A 23,435-nucleotide genomic window follows, 5' to 3' on the forward strand; every position below is an offset into this window, starting at 1 on the left:
CATGACGAATGCAGAAATATATAATAATATAAACCTATATCAGATTACCTGCTGTCTAGGGGATGGGGGAGGGAGGGGAGGGAGGGAGGGAGAAAAATCTGAAATTGGAAAGCTGGTATAAACAAAAGTTGAGAACTATCTTTACATGTAATGGGAAAAAATAAATAAAATACTTTATTTTTTAAAAAAGGGATTGCATAAAGAGCATTACTGTCAACCTTATAATTTATATTGAAAAAGGCTGGCAGTTTGAGTTAGTTAATACTTTATTTTAATAAATATATTGTAATTTTATGTATCTATGGTATATTATATATAATATATAATTCAGCATATATTTATGTTATTATAATAAGTATACATTATATTAAATGTATATCCTGTTTCTCATTAGCTTATTTTAAAATTTAAAGTTTGACTAAATTAATATATCCATTATCTTTGTAAACTAAATTTAAATGTAGTTTCCATCTCTGGAAAATCAAGTTCTGCTCAGAGAATTATACTTGGATGACAACAGTATTTCGACATTGGAAATAGTCTCATCATACTGGCTTCCTTTATTACAGATTCTAACTGTCTCTCAAAACAGGTAAATTATTTTTTCTTAAGTAATTGCTGCAGTGTGAAAAGCAAAGAATACTGTCATTAGCATCACATTTTCTAATAACTTAACAAAATTAATTTGTAAAATATTAAACTAGTTGCATATATATTTTAAAATTTAGAATTAAAGTACTATCAAAATAGAAGTTGTTAGAATTTTCACTAAGGTTACAAATTTGCTTATTTTACCTAAAGTCTTCCTTCCTTATCAAACATACATTTATAGAAATTTCTGTGGGAAATATTCATTTGTCCTAGTAAGGAACATACTCCTTAAAAAATACAAGAAGTTTCATATTTCATCCTGAGATGTCATCTTCTCAAATGGTATTTATTATATACTAGAAAGGCAGTTGCTAAGCTTCTCTCAACTTAAATTTCTTATAGTAACTTTTAAGATTGATTTAAATTTGATTTCCCAAAGGATATAAAGTAATACTTTAAAAAATACTTTGGCATAGAATGGAAATGAGTACCTGCCACAGGAGTTCAGCGAGAGACCACCGGACATCTGGAGCTTTACAGAAAGAAGTCGTCGGAAACTAAAACATGAGGGAAATAGGTGCACATCTCTTTCTGCTTTGCTATTAGATTAATATTTCAGTGAATTCTACTCTTTCTAATATGATTAATTTGTTCATCAAAGGAATATAGAAAAAATGCTTTGAAGAAGAGTCTGCTAACTTGGGCTCATGGGAAACAGACTAGGACAGCCTGGACTTGAAGATGTCCACCATGTGTTTCCTTTCTTGTATAATAAAGGATGTCTAAAATTCCCCCTTAATCTTCACCACATTAGGGTGGTCTGTCCTTTGAGCATTTCTTCTCTAAGTAGTTTAATGTTCATTAGAAATTTAAGACCTTAGCAAGAAGAAAACAGAATTTGCTTTCAAACCTCTGTCAGTTGGGGTGCCCGTATAGTTACTGCTCACAGATGAATTTTCCCTCATAATCTAGTGATGCCAGTTCATCTAAAGATCATGTAAAGATGAAGCTAGGAGGAAGACAACTAATAGATGAAAAATAGAAAAGACCTGTCAGCATTCCTATAACATATTTTCTTCACCAGTGTCAATCGATCTGTCATGTTTATAACCCAACAGTAGTACTTGATATGCTTTTAGAATAAGTGGAAATGGCAGTAATAAGACATAGATGGGAAGAGTCGGTACACCAATCCAAGTATATGTCGACAACCATGCTAGAAGTTTTGAGGAAATTCTCAAGGTATCTAAAAGAGCGGCAGATATTAAAAGACTGAGAAAAATAATGGGTGATATAGATTTTCTATATTTTCATATACATATATGATATATAGATAATATATACCCATGTGTATAGTTATATATACACATAAACATATTTTATATACGTGCACATATTTATATATAATATGTATGTATATATGTGTATATATGTGGGTATATGTGTATATATACACACACACATACATATATCTATGGGGTATCCCAAAAGTCTCAGGACACCCTGTATCAATTAATATTTGAATAGAATCAGTGACTTCACTTGTATAGAGAATTCCATTGAGGAAACTTCATCCACCAGTTCAGAACAGTACCAGATTCACAAAGTATAGTCTTAGAGAGTTGCTTAGGCCAACTCTAGTAATATTTGTGAATTACTACTATTAAAAAGGTGACAAAGAAGTAGATGATAATGCAGAAATATGTTTAATGTGATTATACATATATAACCTATATCAGATTGCTTTCTGTTTTGGGGAGGTGGGAGGGAAGGGAGGGTGGGAGAAACATTTGCAACTAAAAATCCTATGAAAACAAATGTTGAAAACTTATATTTATATGTAACTGGAAAATAATAAAATATTCTTAGGATTAAAAAAACATTACTGGAAAATCTAGGGAAAAAAAAAAGAAGTTGGTGATTACCAACCTATATGCTTAGTTTTCTTAGTAGCAAGGAAGCACAGTAGATGGAGTGTTGGAACTGGAGTCAGGAAGTCTTTAGTTCAAGTCCATCCTCAGACACTCACTAGCAGTAGGACCCCAGGTAAGGCACTTAACTTGTCTCCCTCAGTTCCCTAATCTGTAAATGAGGATTACATACCCTCCCCCCAAGGTTGTTGTGAGGATCAAATGTTTATAAAGTGCTTTGTAAGCCTTAATACACTCTAAAAATGCTAACCATTACTAATATTATTATTTCTTTTTTTGCTTGGTTTTAAAGTATTGTACCCTTTGTTTTATGTCAAAGTTATTTTAAAAAAATAACTGAAGAAAACCAACTGACACAGGAATTATGTCTAGATCATTCTACCCGTGTATCCTCTCATGCCTCCAAGGAAAGAAGATAGGTGAACTACTTTATCTGCCCTTTGGGATCAAGATTAATCATTATAGCTATATATCATTTGCCTTGATTGCACTTTTCTTTTCATTTGTATTGTCAGTCAGTCAATAAACATTTATTAAGACTCAGGCTAAAGGCTGGGGATACAAAGAAAGGCAAACAGTCCTCACTGTCAGGGAGCTCACAGTCTAATGGAGGAGACATCATGCAAACGACTCTGTACAGAGATGCCATAGACAGGATAAATAGTGAATAATCAAGAGAGGGAAGGGACCAGAATTAAGAAAGATTCATAAGGGTTTTCTGTAGAAGGGACTTTAGCTGGAACTTGAAGGAAACCTGAGAAGGCAGAAGGCAGAGATGAGGAGAGAGAACATTTGGGTATTAGGGACAGGCAGTGAAAATGCCTCAAGCCAAGAAATGGAATATCTTGTCCAAGGAGTAACAAGGAATCCACTGTCACCTAATTGAAGAGTATGGGGTTGTGGTGTGGAGGGGTGAAGGTGGGCTCTGAGGTGTAAGAAGACTGGAAAGGTAGGCAGGGGGAGTGAGGCTAGGCTGTGAAGAACTGTTAACACCAAATAACAGACTTTATATTTGAGCAACAACTGGAGTTTATTGAGTAGGAGAATGATAGTTTTTTTTGTTGATCATTCCTTTTAGTCATGTCCAACTCTTTGTGACCCCATTTGGGTTTTTCTTGGCAAAGATACTAGAGTAGTTTGCCATGTCCTTTTCCAGCTCATTGTACAGATGAGAAAACCGAGGCAAACAGGGTTAAGGGACTTGCCCAGGATCACACAGATAATAAGTGCCCGAGGCCAGACTTGAACTCATGAAGATGTGGAGTCTTTTGGACTCCAGGCTCAGCATTTTATCCACTGTGCCACCTAACTGCCCTGTGACACGGTTGGACCTGCTCTTTAGAAAAATAACTTTGGCGGCTAAGTGGAGGATAAACTGGAGTCGCGAGAGGCTTGAGGCAGGGAATCCCACCAGTAGGCAGCCATTGCAAGAGTCCTGGCATGAAGAGGGAAGGTACTGCACGAGGTTGGTAGCTGTATAAGAGGAGAGAAAGGATTAATTGGGGGAGATGTTATGAAGCTGAAATCATTCAACTTTAATAACAAATGGGAGATGGGAGCTGAGAGATCACGAGGAATTGAGAATTATATCTCAATTGGGAGTCTGGGGGACTAAGAGGATGGTGGTGCCTTTGGCAATAATAGAAAGTTTTGAAGGGAGGAGAGGTTGGGCGTGTATATATCATTGTGTATATTCCTTTACTGCTTCAGCTTACTCCACTCATACACTTTATTATTATTTTTTATTTTTTAGTGAGGCAACTGGGGTTAAGTGACTTGCCCAGGGTCACACAGCTAGTAAGTGTTAAGTGTCTGAGGCCAGATTTGAACTCAGGTCCTCCTGACTCCAAGGCCAGTTGCTCTATCTACTGCGCCACCTAGCTAGCTGCCCTCACTCATACACTTTATATAATGTCATATGTCTTCCAGTGATTCTCTGAATTCCTCATTTTGTCATTTCTTACAATGAAGAAATATTCCTTTGAATATTCATTTGCCATGATATGTTCATCTAGTCCCTACTTGATTATCTACTTATTTTAAATTTTTTGTTAACCACAAAAGTACTCCTATTAATATTTTTGTGTTATGGGATCTGTATGTGCATCAATTTCTTGATGAAAATATAAGTAGATAGGTTTATAAATGATGTTTGATATCAAGCCATACTTTCATAGACATGAAATCTACAGAAAACTACAGGGAATTTGAAATCTCAGTACTCCTATTGTTTGTCAATTGTAGAAAAGCATTTGTCTTTGAGGAAAATTCTGTCTTAAAGGCTTTTCTCTAACAAGTTGTGTCTCATGCATATGTTAAGATCATACCATTTTCTTTGATAGATGCAGCTGCAGAGATACTTTAGATTGTTATAGGATTATCAGTATTGAGCAAGACACAAAGGAGACATTTATTTATCAACTTGGCCATTTTCATAGAGGATGCCATTCAGAGTCCTAATGAACTGATGTTCAAGTCCTACAGGTGGCCTTGTGCTGATTTGATCAAGGCCCACAGTGCCACAGCAATTCCTAAATGAGATCTACAACTACCAAAGGAGTTAACCCTGACACTCCACAGAGGGAAAAACAGAAAAACTAACAAAAGTAGATGAATGAAGAATACTTATTCCCCAGAATAAGATATTCAATCTTGGCAGCCCATTGAATCTGCTGATAAGAGTTTTTAAAATATAGTTCAGAAATCCAGAACTATAGTAATTTTATTTTTCTTTCAAGAATTCATTTTCTGTACTTTATAGACTACCACCACCACCATTACTACTACCACCACTAATGCTGCTGTTACTACTGCTGCTGCTACTGCTGCTGTTATTACTACTACTATTACTACTACTACCACTACCACTACTACTTGTTTTACTACCAGTAGTAACTAAAATTTGTGTAGCTCTTTAAGGTTTGCAAAGCTTTTTATACATTTATTTCATGTGATTTCATTCGATCCTCACAATAACCCCGTGTGTAAGTGCTATTGTTATTCCCATTTTACAGATGAGAAAATTAAGTATACGAGAGGTTAAGTGACTTGCCTTCCAGTCTACAACTAGTAAGAGGTTGAGGTGGGATTCAAACCCAAGTCTTCCTTACTCCATGTCCAACATTATACACTAAAGCAGGCTGCCTCAAATCTGAAATTACTAATAAATATATATCATCTATATATTATCAACAAATTTATTAATTAACCAGTTCCTTAGCACTTGCATATAAAGGTGGGTTGGAAGAACCCTATTGTCCCTTCATTCAAAAGACATTTATTAAACTATGTTGCAGTATCTTCTGCTAGATAGTAGAACAAATCAGAAGCTAAAGATGACATGCATTATTATTTGAGAATAGAAAAATAACATAATGATTTGTTAATATTTATGTTATGTTGTAAAAATGAAAACTATAGGGGCGGCTAGGTGGCGCAGTGGATAGAGCACCGGCCCTGGAGTCAGGAGTACCTGAGTTCAAATCCGGCCTCAGACACTTAACACTTACTAGCTGTGTGACCCTAGGCAAGTCACTTAACCCCAATTGCCTCACTAAAAAAAACAAACAAAATGAAAACTATATAAAGCTATTCCATATATATCTATCACAGTTCCAAAAGGGAAAATCCATTTTTGTTACTATATTTTCCAGAGGGAATTAGAAACCTGAAAGCCCCATGGAGAGACTTTGGTAGAATAAAAAGAAATGACCCATTAAACACTCTTATTGGATTTCTCTTTGCTCATTCTGTTCCTGGATTTGTATTTTGGTAGAATAGGAAATGTGGTTTCACTTCATGATATAGTTAGTAATGGGGCAATATGGAGTAGACAATAATAGAATTATATGGAAGATGACGAGATAGAGATTAAGGATATAATTAAATGGAGCTGGGCTCAAAGAGGTAATTAATCGTTCAATGTTAACGTGACCATGAGTCTCCAGTGAAGTAGCCCAAGAATCTGTGCTCATGCTATTTAATATTTTTATCAGCATTTTACATAAACTCCAGGTAGTATACTCACCAGATTTTACAGATGGCAAGAAACTAGAAAGAATAACTAATACAGTGTATGAGAGAGTTGGGATCCAAAAAAGATCTTAGCATTGGGCTGAATTCAATAATGTCAAATTGAATAGGGATAAATGCAGATTCTTAGACAGGTATAAAAAAATCAAGGCTAAAAAATGCAAGTTGAAAGTGGTGTATTTATCATACAATAATTCTGAAAACATATAGAGGGATTTTGATGGGCTTTAATTTTCAATTTGAGTCAACATGATGTGGCAGCCATAAAAAAGTAATGTGATCTTGGGCTGTGTTACAAGAAGTAGAGCTTCCAGGAATAAGGAAAGGACCCTATGTATCTTCCCTTGTCCAACCTCATCAGGAATATTGGGTTCAGTTATGAGTGCCAGGTTTTAAGAAGGACATTGGTAAATTGCAAACAGTCCAGTAGAGGCAACCAGAATGGGGAAGGAACTTCAGTCCATGGCTTTCTGTCAGTCAACAATCATTAAGGACTATGTGCCAGGCACTTGGTGAAGGTCTGAGGATACAAAGAAAGGCCAATCCCTTTCCCTTAAAGAACCATATTTTAATGAGGGAGACAAAAGCCAGATAACTAGATATTCAAGTTATACAAAGAGTAGATCAAATGTAATCTTAAACTAGAAGATATTAACAGCTAGTGGGACTGAGAAAGTCTACACATTGTGGTGGAGATTTGAGGTGAGTCTTATAGAAAGCCAGGGAAAGAAAGAGCTAGTGATGAGGAGAGAGGGCATTGAAGGGATGAAGATCAGCCAGAATAAAGACCTTTACTTGCCAGGGACATCGTGTGGATCACTACAGGTGGATCCTAGAGTGTGTGGAAAGGAGTAAAATATAAGAAGACTGGAAAGATATGTGGGGCCCGCTGTGTGAAGAGGTTTTTTTTTAAAAATTTTTTTTTGTTTTTCCTGTAATTACATATAAAGTCATTTTTAATATTATTTTTACTTCTGAATTCCAAATTTCCTTCCTTCCTTCCCCCCTCCCTAAGATTGTAAGCAATCTGATCGAGGTTAAACATGTGCAATCATATAAAACATTTCCGTACTAGCAATTTTGTGGAAGAAAACTGGAACTAAAACAATTGAAAGAAGGAAGGGAAGTGAAAAGTAGTATGCTTTGGTGTGTAGTCAGGCACCATCAGTTCTTTTTTTGGAGGCTAATAGTGTTTTTCATCATGAGTCCTTTGCGATTTTCTTAGATCATTGTATTACTGAGAATAGCTAAGTCATTGACAGTTATTCATCATGCAGTATTGCTGTTACTATTTACAGCATTCTCATGGTTCTGCTTACTTCACTCTGTCATGGAAATCTTTCTAGTTTTTTCTTTGTTTTTAATCATCTTGCTTTTGTGAAGAGCTTTAAATGCCAAAGAGAAGAGTTTATTTTTGATCCTGGGGGTAATAGAAATATAGTCAGACCTCTGCTCTAATAAAATCACCTTGGCAGCTCAGTGGAGGATAGTTCAGAGTAGGGAGAAGTTTGAGGCAAGGAGACCAGTTAAAAAGGCTATGTCAGGGGCAGCTAGGTGGCGCAGTGGATAGAGCACTGGCCCTGGAGTCAGGAGTACCTGAGTGCAAATCCGACCTCAGACACTTAATACTTACTGGCTGTGTGACCCTGGGCAAGTCACTTAACCCCAATTGCCTCACCAAAAAAAAAAAAAAAAAAAGGCTATGTCCAAGAGAGAGATGATAATGACAGGAATTAGGGACATATTTGGCAGAGAAAATCTACACATCATAGTAGATGGTTTTACAGGCTCAACAAATGTCCTTGGACAGAAGCATATCGAGTGTTGTGAGCTTCTCCCAAGATTGAATTGCTTTGTATGAACAAAAGAGAAGATTTAGGAGGACCCATACACTTGTTCTCAACTTACAGCATCTTCCACTCCACTACTATTTTGTATCCCAAAAGTAAAATCTTAGAAAAATATTACAAGAATCAACATGACAAAGCCAAGAGCAGAATATATATGTGTTTGTATAAATAATGGGTGTGTATATACATATACACACATACAATTATATACAAATATATACACGCAAACACACACACACATATATATATATATATATGTGTGTTTGTGTGTGTGTGTGTGTGTGTGTATGTGTGGTTTTTGGTCCATATTACAAATGCATCCATGTTAAAATATCCTCTACAAAGGTGATTTGTCCATTTATTTGAATACCAGTTCACATGTGGCCATGTCCAAAATTTATCATTATCTTCATTTCTATGTGGGGAGATAGATGCTGTACCAATCAAGTTATATTGCCTCAAATAATTTTTTAACTAAGATAACAAAGACACAAGACAGAACAGAGATTGAAGGGATATATCAAAAAGTATATTAATCTTCTCCCTTTATTCTCCAACTTGAAGATTCAAAGTGAGACGCTCATGAATTCATTGAGGGAAAACCACACCATAAAAGAGAACATTCCTCTTTTTCCCTTTCCAACTACAATGTCATTGAGGCTTGTTGTGGTTGAAGGGAGGAAACAAGGAATAGCTACACAATGGGACCAAGAGATAGTAATAACATAAATACTTAAAACACATTTTGTTATTCCTTTTAGTTTGTTGTTACTTTAATTCTGATGGCTAGTCAAGTAATTAGATCCAAAGGTTTTTTTAAAAAAATAATCATTAGTAGATTTAGAAGGTTCTGTAGAGTTTTGCTTTAGTTGTTTTTTTTTTTCAGAAGTATACCTTGGGAAATAATTGATTTATTTATTTTATCTGAGAGTCTGTAATCCATGGAATTGCCCCATTTTAAGGGCTTTAATAAAGCATATGCATTTGAGTATTCAAATATTTTCTTCTCCATTGTTATGATGAGACAACTGTCAGTCTTAAATTTAGTTATATTTTTGAGCTTTTATAACCACTTATTTTCATAAATCTTTCAAAATAGTAATTAAAGAATAGATATAGTATTAAGTGATACTATACAATATTAAATCATAGATAAGTTGTCATGAAGAAAAATTTGAAGATAAAAGTTAATCTTAAGAATTAGTTTAATTAGGGGGCAGCTAGGTGGTGCAGTAGATAAAGCTCTGGCCCTGGATTCAGGAGAACCTGAGTTCAAATCTGGACTCAGACACTTGACACTTACTAGCTGTGTGACCCTGGGCAATTCACTTAACCGTTATTGCCCCGCAAAAAAATAAATAGTTTAATTAGACTTAAGAATTAGTCTATTTTAAAGAATTCCCTTTTAATGAACTTGAATTAAATAAAGCCATAAAATAAGTATGATTTATTTTCTTAAAAATCTTCATATTTCTATGACATTAACATTCCAATAACATCCAATTCTAATGCCTTACCATGATATGGAAGTGATGCATTGGGTATTCATTTTCCATTTAAAAAAATCATTTTTGTTGTTTGTTATATTCTAAACTTGACAAACCCTAACACAAATATTTCTATAAACAGAGTAGAATATTGTTATTATTATTATGTCAAGTATGAATATAATGTATATGAAGCCATGAATTTCTATTACATAGACCTTACTTTGATTTTTGATTTTTCAAATTGGTCCCCAAGCTGCCCTGCTTGTAACTTATTGGATTTTCATAAGTCATGCCAATGAAGTGTAAACTGAGTGTTTTAGCAAGTTGGATAGGCTTTCACTGTGTGCTTGATGATAGATGCGTATGTGTGTCAGCCAAAACTTTGTCCTGATCACTAGACCAGGTAGTGTGTTTTGTTCCATTTCGGATAACGAAATGCTAAGACAACTATGGAGTTAAGAATTTGTAAAAGAATGCGTAGTCCCATCAGTGGAAAGGGTGCCAACTTGATGAAATCATAAATCCTTGAAATATTGAAGTTCATCCTCTGGCTCAGTTTTACAAAGGCCTCTGCTCTAAATTTCTCAAAACAACATTAAGACATTTAAATCTTTAGGTATCCCTATAGCTTCCTTTTGGGGTTAGTGGATGGACTAGAGACAAAATGAAAGTGTCTACATATATTTTTTTTTTACCTAAATGGAAATTGACACACAGAAATGTTTATCAAAGGTCACATTGGAAAGATGGTGACACTTCAGGTTATGCTTTGTGGAAGTTTTAATATTTAATTTCTGGGGGGAAAATGAAATTGTTTGGAGAGCTTATGATTTTAAGATCAATGATGCATTTTTTCCTTTGTAGTGATTTTTGGATTAATATTTTCATTAAAGGAAGAAAAAAATATTCATCTTGATTTTTTATATCCAATGAAATGAATATAAATTAAAACATTTAGTACACAGTTTGAAAGATTTGTTTCATCTTTACTACTGTTTTGAGTTTTCATTAGAATACTTGACTGTTTCCAGTTTGGTTCATCTGTTTTCTAAGACTCTTTGGCTTTATAAGCCTTTATACTTGTACTGAAATTCTAAATAGGAGCAGAAAGGGAAGTTTTTACCCACTGACTTCTTTCTGTACATATCTTTTGCCTTTTTGTCTTCTTTGAAATTTATATCTTTTTATGCCCAGGGCTAGTGTGACAAGGTCAAGTGGTATTAGGTTTTCACTAATGTCCTTTGTCTTTCTGGTTTGAATTTTCTTTAAAAAAAAAATTAACACAGAATGTCAGTAAAAGTAAAAGTTATAGAATTGAAAGAACCCTCTGTTAAGTTTCTAGTTTGCCAGTGAAAAGTTATAAACGCCAATGAATTGCCAGTTTAAAAAAATGTAAATTCAACTAAGTCTGCAGTTTCAAAAGGTTAGTTGTTTATTTAAACAAAATTAACTGTTTACTAAAAATAAATCGCTCAGTTCAGTTTCTTTTATGTTGGGTGGTTTTCCCAACAGACATTTCCAGTGGTTTCAGATTTAAAACTTTTCTTTTAATATCCCCAGTATATTATCATATATTTATTGTTTAAAAAATATGAATCTTTGGGAACAAGGGGGAAAAGAATGCAGAAGATGTTTTATGTCTTAATGACTAATATTAGCATTCTACAGCCTTTTGAAAGTAACAGAACTGAGTTAGAAATTCAAAATATACTGAAGAGACAAAAAAGGAAACTTTTCACAATCGAAAATATATTTGATTTGTGTTATAAACCTGGGGATGTGGATTCTTGAACTGCAACTAATTACCTAGAGTGTGGCATCTCCATACTTTAATTGAGAGGCATCAACTAACTTTACCCTAAGTGCATTACATTGTACAACAGCTTAGTTTTGAGAAATTGTTCTGTGTCTATGTGGTAGTCATGAAGAAAAATGGAGACCCTTCAAGTATGCTCCCAATTAATTGATATATACACAATTAAAGGAGAATTACAAAGGCCATGACTTAAACTTTGCTCTGTTTCCCCTAAGTGCCTCACTTATGTTATTTTTTTTTTCAGAGGCTGACTTTTAAAGCCCTTGTAACCTGTATCCTATTCATGTATGAATAGTAATACTGCTCTTGGAGTAGCCCACATTCAGAGTGATCTTCGGCCTGTCCCACTGTTTAGTCTGTTTTTGTCAGTAATATCTTCTGTCGCTTTGGTAATGCGGAACAGGAGAGTATCTTACCACAGTCAAGGTCAATACAAGGGTTAGCATTGTGCTAGACCATGTGTAGGCTCCCGGTGATCATGCTGTTCTCTGGGCTTCTGACCTTAAAATGATACAAGTTGGAAAAAGAGGAAAAGGAAGAAATGGGAGAAAGTTGATCAAGTGATGAGAAATAGGTGTGTGTGTGTGTGGAACATGGTGAGGGGGGGGAGGATAGTGTTAAAAAATAAGACCTTTAAAAAGTGGACCAAACTCTGACTGATGGGATTTGATTCTCAACAGAAGATCCTGTTTCAGGAAAAGCTAAAGATGGAACTTTCAGAAATGCACAGGGGAGATTTAATCATAAGACCTTTGTGGAACATTAAGAAAAAAGAATACAGTCAAAGGCATTACTCTCTCCCTCAAAAGGCCAAGCTAAGCTTATCTATCTTAATTTTTATTATTAGGTGAAATAATATATTATATATTAAAGTATATGTACACATATGTCTTAGATATTAGTTGCCTAAATCATTTTGAAGTTGATTTTTCCCACATAGAATTATTTTATATTTCACTCATTTCATTCATTTTAAACACCAATTCTAATTTCTTCCTAAAATACAGTTGTCTCCTGGTACTTAGCAACAAAAGAAATTATAGGAGGAATGTTTCATTTTGTTGCTTGTATCTCCAGTGCTTAATGCTATGCCTTGCACATAGTAGTCAGTTCTTTTTTTAAAGTCTGTTGATTTGTAGTAAATAAATGGGAAGTCGTTGATTATGACTATTTGGGTAGCTATACATTTAGGGCTAGGGCTAGGAGTAGGGACTGGACTTGTGATTGTAGTGGAAGGGAGACCTCCCTTGTGAAGAAAATCCCTCTATCAATGCACATTGTTATTTCCTCTGCAATTTATAGTCTTAGAGAATTACACAGAGAACTGAGAAGTTCAGTGCCTTGCCAAAAGTCATACAAGCCAGTATGTGTCAGAGGTGGAACTTGAACCTGGGTCTGCCTGGCTTCATAGACAACACTATTCACTATATAATGTCAACTGTATGATCAGATGGTAAGAATTTTCACTTGGAAAAAAGCATTTTCTAGCCTTACATTTAATTAAAAATATTGAAGAAATAGATATGAGGTAACAAAAATTTCTAACTTTAATATAAGTATACTTTAACATTTCAGTGGATCCATGATCTCATTGAATTGGGAGTCAACTCTATCAGCACCAGTCACAACTATCTACCATTTTCTTATCTTGTGCAATTATTATCCAGGTCCTATTGCAAGGCCTTTTTGGAGGAGAAAAAAGGGACATTCATTATTTTTTGGTTTTTTGGTATTTTGGCGGAGTAATGGGGGTTAAGTGAATTGCCCAGGGTCACACGGCTAGTAAGTGTCAAGTGGCTGAGGCCAGATTTGAACTCAGGTACTCCTGAATCCAGGGCCAGTGCTTTAACCACTGAGCCATCTAGCTGCCCCCAAGACATTCATTATTGATGTCCTCTTGACATCAGTAGGGTCAAGTGAATTTTTTTGACCCAGGTTTTGTGTAACAAAATCCAAGAGTTTTTACCCTTGAATCCTCTGGTATCTACTACTACTTCAAGAACCTTGAACATAAGTCTCTCTTTGGTAAGTTACAGGAGAGTTGTTGATCTGCATTGACAGAGGGAGTTTCCTCATTGACAATTCTCTAAACTGCTAACAGACAAAACCAAAAACTGCTAACAGACCATACCGCCCCCAAACGCCCTACCACTATTATTTCCAAATATTAGTATTGCTATATATATTACCTACAGATTTATTATTATTATTAACTAATAATTACATTGTTTTAAGGTTCATAGATTTGGAGATGGAAGAGACCTCGGGATCCCTCCATTCTTAATAGTGTGTGTCACTGTCACTATTTAGAATTTTTAATATTTATTCTAAACTTTTGTTTTTAGCTTGACTGAAATTGTGCCACTCTTTCAATTTATTTCTTTGGAAAAACTAGATGTCAGCAACAACTGCCTTTCAGGTGAGTTTGGAATAATGGGTGAGAAAAATATACAATCTAAATGTTTTTGTTTTGTTTTGTTTTTTGCAGGGCAATGGGGGTTAAGTAACTTGACCAGCGTCACACAGCTGGTAAGTGTCAAGTGTCTGAGGCCAGATTTGAACTCAGGTACTCCTGAATCCAGGGCTGATACTTTATCCACTGTGCCACCTAGCCACCCCCTAAATGTTTTTAAAAGTAATAATTGGGGGCGGCTAGGTGGTGCAGTGGATAGAGCACCGGCCCTGGAGTCAGGAGTACCTCAGTTCAAATCCGGCCTCAGACACTTGACACTTACCAGCTGTGTGACCCTGGGCAAGTCACTTAATCCCCATTGCCCTGCAAAAAAAAAAAAGTAATAATTGGGTTCAATGGCACTAGTATAACATGGGTAAGGAGCAGTTAGACAAAAAGCTAATAAAATCTTAGGCTGTATTAATAAAGTTGTGTTATCCTCATGAGTGGGGCTGATGGTTCCACTGTATTTTGCTATGCTCAGACCAGTTCTATATTACTATGTTCATAACTGAACTGGGTACCATGTTTTAGGAAGGATATTGTCAATCTGAAGCATGGATAATGAAAACTGGAGACCATTTCATACAAGGGTTTCTTGAAGGAAGGGCGTCCGCTTTCTTATAACAAGCGCCAACTTAGGGAGGATATAGTGGCCGTCCTCAAGAATTCAAAGGATTGTCACGGCGAAGAGAAGTTTGACTTGTTTTGTTTGCCCCAGAATAATAGAAACATAAGAAATAGGTAGAATCTGCTGAGGCCAATTTCATTCATCTTGATGTAAAGAAGAACTTTTTAATTATTAGAAAATACTGTACAAAAATAGAATGGGGTGCTCTTAGAGATGTCATAGGCCTTATCACTGGAAGTCGTCATTCAACATCAGAAGAGACTATACGTTGGGATCATAGACTCCTTGGTTTCCTTCAAGGCTTAACTCAGGTGCTACCTTCTATTTGGGAAGCCTTTCCTGATCCTTTCAGATGCTAGATCTCTCTGTCATTATGCCACTATGGGCTATACACTTCTTGATGGTAGGAACTATCAAAATAGTAGGGAAGGTAGGGACTCTCAAATATTGCCTTTGGGGCAGCCAAGGTGAATGAGTGCACAGAGCACTGTGCTTGGAGTCAGGAAGTCCTGTGTTCGAATGTGGCCTCAGACACTTACTGGCTTTGTGACCCTGGACAAGTTCCCTTGACTGTCGCTTGCCTCACTTTCCTCCCCTGTAAGATGGTGGGGGGTAATAACACCTACCTCCCATGGGTATTGTGGGGATCAAATGAGATAATAACTGTAAAAGTGCTTAGCACATAATAAGCATTGTTGTAATTTTATCCCCAGTGTCTCAAATAGTGTTCAGACAAAGGAGGGACTTTAAAAAAATGTTTGTTTAATTCAATTGAATTGTAGAACAGATTATTGTTTATGTGTGGGTCAGACTAGATGACCTCTTAGGTCCCTTCAAGTATAATTTCTCTAATTCTGTGATTTTCAACCCTGGCTTTAGCACTTACTGGCTGTGTGATCTAGGGGTTTAAACTCTTTGACTTTCAATATTCTCATCTATAAAATATGGGTAATAATACTTGCACTACCTACTTCATTGTACTGAGGAAAGCCATTTGTAAAACTTAACTATGCTGTATTCCATTTATATTATTATTACATGTATTTATAGTTATTTCACTAATGATTTTTTGTTTAAAATATTCATAGCATTTTTAAAGGGGGATAAGTTACATTTATATAAATATTCCTTAAGAACTGAGGAAAAATAAAATAATTCTTGACTTTGTTACTATCATTTTTCTAGTAGTACTAACTTTCACCATGGTTTTATATAGATCTTACAGGTGTCACCAAGTGCTTTCATGAATGTTCTAATCTACGTGACTTATCACTTGTTGGAAATCCTCTTCTCCAAGAAAGAAATTGGAGGTAAGTAAGTCATTTCTTTACCATGTTTACTCCATATTATTTAAATTAAATGTTATTTTTTCAGTTGTCAAGCATTTTTTCTCCCTTCTCTACCTTGGTGTGGGGAAGAACGATAAAATATTTTTAATAAATAAGCATAATCACACAGAACAAATGTCCATATTAGCCATATCAAAAAATGTGTGTCTCATTCCACATTTTTGTCCATTATCCAATGTCAGGGACATAGGTTTCCTTCTTTTCTTCATAATCAGTTCTCTGGAATTATGGTCAATCATTGATCAGATTTCCTTTGGGGGGGGGCAGGGCAATGAGGGTTAAGTGACTTGCCCAGGGTCACACAGCTAGTAAGTGTCAAGTGTCTGAGGCTGGATTTGAAATCAGGTCCTCCTGAATCCAGGGCCAGTGCTTTATCCACTGTGCCACCTAGCTACCCCCTAGATTTCTTAAGTCCTTCAAAATTGTTCATTTTTCATTTTGATATCATAGTATAAATTTTTCTCCTGAGTCTGTTCAATTCTGCATCAGTTCATACAAGTCTTCCATTATGTCCATATACCACAATAAGTTAAGCATTTCCCTAATTAATGTAAATCTCTTTAGTTTCCAGTTCCTTTTTTACTATGAAAAGGCCTGCTATAAATATTTTTTTTGTGTGTGTATATATATATATATATATATATATATTATATGTAGGACCTTTTCCTCTCATTTTGATCTCATTGCTATAAAGCCCTAGCAGTGGTAAAGTTAAGTCAAAGGATAAACAGTTTGTTAATTTTTTGGGCAAAATTCCAAATTGCTTTCTAGAATAGATGTACTAATTCAAAGCTTTACTAACAGTATATTAAGTTTTCTTATTGCCCTTGTGACAGTCATTTTCTATTTTTGTCAACTTTGCCAAAATGAAGGGGGTGAACTAGAACCTTAGAGTTGCTTTAATTTGCATTTATCCAATTAGTGATTTAAATAATTTTTTCATATGATTATAGATTGCTTAGATATTTTTCCCCTTCACCATTTATCATTTGGCAAATGACTGTTATTCATATAAATTTGAATCAGTTCCCTATATATCTTGGAAGTAAAACTATTATCTGAGAAAATTGCTGCCAAGATTTTTTCCCCCAGTTAACTGTTTCCCATCTAATCTTAGCTGCATTGGATTTTTATGCAAAAAGTTTTTAATTATATGTAATGAAAACCATCCATTTTATCTTCTCTGATCTCTCTCCTTTTCTTGGTCATGAACCCTTCCCCATATATTGGTCTCCAATGTAATTTCTTCCTTGTTCTTCTTATTTGTTTGTGTGACCTTTTATATCTATATCATGTATTCATTAGGAGGTTATCTTGGTATATTGTGTTAGGTGTTGGCATAAACCTGATTTCTGTCAGAATACTGCCTTGTTTTCCCAGAAATTTTTGGTATATAGAGTGAGCTCTTACCACAATAGGTGGGATTTGGGGGTTTATCAAACATTTGCTTTAGTGTTTTATACATTGAATCTGTTGGCATTGATTGACTTCTCTATTTTGTAACCAGTACCAAATTGTTTTGATGATTACTATTTTATAGTATAATTTTGAGATCTAGTATTTCCAAGCCACCTTCATTTCTACTCTTTTCATTATTTCCCTTGAGCTTTTGTTACAACATATGCATTTTGTTCCCTTCTCTTTTTCTTTACAGTAATCCTTTGATAGTTTTGTTAAAATGGCATTGTAACGAGTAAATTAATTTAGGTTATATTGTCATTTTTATTTCATTGGCTCACCTTACATTAGGAATTAATATTTCTACATTTATTTAGATCTGTTTATATTTGCGTAAATTAGTGCATTATAATTTTATTCATATAGTATATCTACTCCATGTTAAATTTACAAAGGGTTTTTTTTTTCCCTTTATTTTATTTACCTGGCCTTTGATTTCATTCCTATAGAGACTATAGTAACTTTCTCTACCCATGCACAGTAATAGCACCTCTTTATAGTCTTAAAGAGCTGTTTGAGGCACCAAGAGGTTAAACAATTTTCTTGGAGCCTTACAGAGAGTATATTTAAGAGTCAGGATTTGAAGCCTGGCTTTCTGTACTCTGAGAGCAGCTCTCTTTCCACTACACCATGCTGCCTTCTTCTCTGTATTTAAATTGCTCTGTTTGAAACTATGATTTTGCTCTGAATCACAGATGATAGGATAAAGTTTGTACCTATTTTAGATATGCGGAGCTTTTGACTTAATACGCTTGACTCATGCATTATTAAATTTTCTGGAATGCTTGTTAGAAGAGTCCTTTGAAATCTATTTATATATAAATATATATAAATTCATTTAGATAAGAAAATTAAGCAACAAGCCCTAAGTGACTTATGTAAAGTCAAACAATGAATTAAGGGCAGAACTTGGATTACACTTCAATCTGCCCCCCCACTCTAGTCTTCATTGTATGTGACCATCTCTTGGGTCACTCAAGAATAATTGGCTAAGCCAGATGGCTAAGGTAGTCACAGGAAGTCTTTCCCTCTCTCCTACTTGGTACTTCCCTTCTCCTCTCTTTTCCTGCTAAATTAAAGGACTCTTCATAACTGTTTCATCTCACCCATGCCTTGTCTTTAATTCTTGTCTTATCTCAGGGCCTATTCTAGGATAATGTCTAGGGGTGAGAAGGAAAATACCTTGTGACCCATGCCAAGATCTCTGATGGTTTATTTTCCCCACAATTTTCCCACAATTTTCCCACAATTGCCATTTGCAGTTCTGTGAATCTAAAAACAAAAAAGCTAACCAAAAAAACCCAACTGTACGGTCTTTCTTTATCCTTCTTAATAATAAAAAAGTGAGTTTGTGCTCTCAGCCTGTTTTATGCTTGACTCTCATATCTCTCTGGTTGGCCAAAATTAGATAAATAGATAGAAAGAAAAATACATAAATGAATAAATGAATGAATGGATGAAAGAATGAAGTTCATGTTTTTTGTGCCTCAGCTGGTTTTACTGCTGTTTTGTGTTCCTCATGGTGGTAACTGTTTTATATTGGTTAAACTTCTTTTTTTTTTTTTTTAGTGAGACAATTGGGGTTAAGTGACTTGCCCAGGGCCACACAGCTAGTTAAGTATTAATTGTCTGAGGCCGGATTTGAACTCAGATGCTCCTGACTCCAGGGGACGTGCTCTATCCACTGTGCCATCTAGCTGCCCTGGTTAAACTTCTTTAAGAATCATAGATTCTAATTGCTAGAAAAAATTTCAGTGGCTAAGTCCAACATGCACCTAACCAATAATTTCTTTTGGAGTCTTCCCTTTCTCACTCTGAAATGGTCATTCAGCCTCTGCTTGAAGATTTTCAATGATCCCTTACTTTACCACAGGAGTTCTTAACAGTTTTGGTGCCATAGACCCCTTTGGTATTCTGGTGAAATTTACAGAACCCTTCTTAGAATGTCTTCAAATAATTTTTAAAAACAAGAAATTTCACTTAGAAGTTAGCAAAAAATAAATATATAATTTTATTTTCCATCTAAGTTCAAAAATTCCTAAAGTCATGAATCTATGACCCCACATTAAATGGAGAGCAGAGGATACACATGACAGATATAAAGGACAAGACTTGGAAGTGGACTGGATATATTCAGTAAATGCAAATGAAGAGTTAAAGATAATACTGGGGGAGCTAGGTGGTGCAGTGGATAGAGCACTGACCCTGGAGTCAGGAGGACCTGAGTTCAAATCTGGCCTCAGACACTTACTAGTTGTGTGACCCTGGGCAAGTCACTTGACCCCAGTTGCCTTCACAAAAAACCAAAACAAACAAACAAAAAACAACTCTCTCTTTAAAAAAAAAAAATAGGGGCAGCTAGATGGTACAGTGGATAGAGCACCGGCCCTGGAATCAGGAGTACCTGAGTTCAAATCTGGCCTCAGACACTTAACACTGACTAGCTGTGTGACCCTGGGCAAGTCACTTAACCCCAACTGCCTCACTAAAAAATTAAAAAATTAAAAAAAAATAAATAAAGATAATACTGACATTGTAAGCTAAGGTCACTCAGAGGATGGTAGAGCCCCTTGATAGTAACAGGGAATCTGGGAAGAGGGGAGAGTTTAGGAAGGAAGATAATGAGTTCTGCTTTTAAGACCTGGTAAGAATGTTGACAGGATATTTAGACCATAGGAAATTTGGTTCTGTAAACATCTCAATCTGAAGGCAGCTGGTAATATAATGAATAGCGAGCTTGGGTCTGGAGTCAGGAAGATCTGATTTCAAATTCTGCCCCAGAAACTTGCTAGCTGTGTTCCCCTGGGCAAGTCACTTATCCTCTTTTTGCTTCTTGTGAGGATCAAAATGAGATAATATTTGTAAAAAGTGCTTAGAATAGTGCCTGGCATGTGGTAGGAGCTTTATGAATGCTTGTTCCCTTCCTCTCCTACAGGACAGTCTAGTTTAAGTAAAATAGTTAGTTGGTGACCTTCAATGTAGCATAACCATGAGATGTTGGCGCATCTCCATACTTGACACAGTTATGCTTTCACCAACTTGCTATTCCTTCCACCAAAGCCGATTGCCATTTGTACACACACTGTTGACTATCTTCTCAAGTTGCTGTGACTAAATATCATTTTCTAGTGGCCAAACTTATGTTGATTCATTGTCTCCAAAGGTTCACTTAGCTGGTCCTTAGATGACCAGGGATGACAACTTTGAAGCTTCTTAAGTTCATGGAAAAATCCTTCATCTTATTCTTTTCAGATATAAAAGGAAAGACACTAGATATAGTCTTTTAGAAGTGTTTTGGGCAATGAGGAGAGGGCCATCATCAAGAAAGGAGAAATAGAGACCTGGTAACATAGTTGGAAATTGTTTGAACTCCACCTGGAACTTGAGTGGGCAAAGATTTACTGAAAGGATATTATATTCATCTATGTCTTTTCTCAACCACTTGATACGTCTTACACGCACTCTCTGTCCAATGAAATTGGCCCACTGGTATTTCCTGGACATTGCATAAGTCACTACGTAGTCTTCTTTGCAAAATGCATTTTCTCCTCACTTCCACCCAAGATTCCTTCAAAGTTAAGGTGCTAGCCTTCGTGCAAGACCTGTCCTGATCCTCCTGGTTATTAGTGCTCTCCCTCTGTTGAAATTATTTTATATTATTGTGTATATAGTGAATCTTTCTAGTATCTTGTATTTTCCTTGATATTAAGGACTGTTTATTTTGACTCTGTATGTCTAATGCGTTGTACAAAGTGGGAAGTCGATAGATTTTGTGATTTGATTTTGTTGTTTGATTTGTTACTGATAATGCAACTACTGTCATCATAGGGCTGACTTTTTTTAACCTCAATATGGTCCTCAGACTCTGCAAGGTTAGGAAACCATGTAGTCTGGAGTCGATGAAATAACCAAAGGGGAAGGAGCAGACAGGTACTTTCTTCTTGTCTGGGGAGAAAAGCACAGTACTAAAGTCCAGGGAAGTCATTGAAGGTAGGCAAGATTAAGTGATATAAGAAAAGTTGCCACTCAGTAAACATAATTGTGACATCTGATCTTATAGAAGAGACTGTTTACTCTTTGTTCTTGTTTTTTGCTACCTTGGAGCAAAACAGTTACTCATAGACTATACACTGCTTCCTCCTCTCCCCATCCTTATTCCCTAAAGCTGTCTTCTGGTTTGCAAACAAACTTGCAAGTACTTGATCAGAGGTAGAAGAAAACCCGTGTGGAGATCTTTGTTCTTGAATCAGAAGTCATTTCAGTTGTTCTTGCCTATCTTAGAGAAAAGAATATTATTGAATAAGCAAAACAATTTAGTGAGGCTTTATCCTATATCTAGACCACTCCAATTCCAGGTCAGAATTACAGGTTTGTGTCTAACACAGAGAAAGAGAAATAAAGGAAGAGCAGTTAGCTTACATCAATAGTAACCTTAGAAGGTCTAGAATGACTCCAACATAACACTTGATCATCCTATAGCTTATAGCTTCAAGTCCCCACATTGATTCCTTACTCTTTTCCCCAGTGCTCTTTGGTAAGAGAAGGGTAGGAAGAGAGAGGTGACTGTTTTATGGTAAGCTTGGGAATTTTATGAGAGTCAGTATCTTTGTTTATTTTAGATCATTAACTGTACAGCAAGAAGAACCTTATGGGAATCTAGCAACTGCTTCTCTATTCCATATATTGTCTAGAGCTGGTCCAGACGATCTGGCCCAAACCAGATGGTCTTGTTATCTGTGTTTAAGCCAAATTCTTGATCTTTGGCTAGAATCAGACTAGATTTGGATACATAGTAAGTCAAACATCTCTATTGCATCCCCAACAGAGATACTTCCTTTGACAGGAGAGGCTATTTTCCTTTTTTCTCCAAAGTTCAGTGTTCTGAAGCAGCTCATTGTGTTACAGTGTAGAAGACAAATATAAATAATGGGAAGCAGATGTAATTTTCCTATGTGACAGGCCAGAATATAATCAAAACTGTTACTCTCTTTAAAAAAGTTTTTTTTTTAATTTTCTTTCTTAGTATTTAATTTATAACTTTCCAACTTGCATTAAAAAAATTCTTTCCAAGCCTCTTAGTCCATATATTAACTCTTAATTGACAAAAATAGATCAAGTGTTTACCGTTTGAAGGGTGTGATCCTGGATGTTATAGAAAGGAAAAAGAATCTTTATTTCTGCCTTCAAGATAATGACAGTCCAGGGTCAGCCAGGTGGTGCAGTGGATAGAACACTGGCCCTGGAGTCAGGAGGACCTGAGTTCAAATCTGTCCTTAGACACTTGACACTTAGCTGTGTGAGTCTGGGCAAGTCACTTAACCTCAATTGCCTCACAAAAAAAAAAAAAAAATTTAAATAGGCTTTCTCTCCCAAGTCTACTTAAGCCAGACAGAGATAAGGTAGAAGGAATCAACTTTTTAAAAAAAGATAACTACAGTCTAGTTAGGAAATTTATACCATATGTGTATATATACATGTAAATGTGCATGTACATGTGTGACTAGTTAGGGAATTTGTATCCATATACATAATTTACATTAATATACCTAATATATGAATAAACAATGTATAAATGATGATGTACAAATGACAATCTAAGTAATAAGACATTTTTCATAATCTCAGAATGACAGATTTTCAGTATTGGAAGGAATCTTAACGATCATCAAGTTCAACCCCTATCCCCCAAAAGAATTCTCACTAAAATGCACCCAACAAATGATCCTCCAGCCTTTACCTGATGACATCCATTAAAGGGAATCTCCTATCTCCTACATAGCTCATTCTACTTTTGTATAGCTATAATTTTTTTTTATATTCTCCTGTTTAGTTTTC

The 23,435-nt window shown here is 35.5% G+C and overlaps 1 protein-coding gene across 1 annotated transcript in view; it reads left to right on the forward strand.

Moving 5' to 3' along the window:
- The window catches only part of LRRIQ1 (leucine rich repeats and IQ motif containing 1), a 264,352-nt gene that overhangs the window by 57,569 nt on the left and 183,348 nt on the right, over nucleotides 1–23,435 (forward strand). Inside the window, exons 12-14 of the mRNA XM_043967714.1 lie at nucleotides 465–592; nucleotides 14,056–14,129; nucleotides 16,010–16,103. Of these exons, the coding sequence (XP_043823649.1) occupies nucleotides 465–592; nucleotides 14,056–14,129; nucleotides 16,010–16,103 (296 nt within the window). The remainder of the gene's footprint in view (nucleotides 1–464; nucleotides 593–14,055; nucleotides 14,130–16,009; nucleotides 16,104–23,435) is intronic.

This window comes from Dromiciops gliroides, chromosome 5 (assembly GCF_019393635.1).
Source record: "Dromiciops gliroides isolate mDroGli1 chromosome 5, mDroGli1.pri, whole genome shotgun sequence".
In the NCBI taxonomy this organism is placed as follows: Eukaryota; Metazoa; Chordata; class Mammalia; order Microbiotheria; family Microbiotheriidae; genus Dromiciops; species Dromiciops gliroides.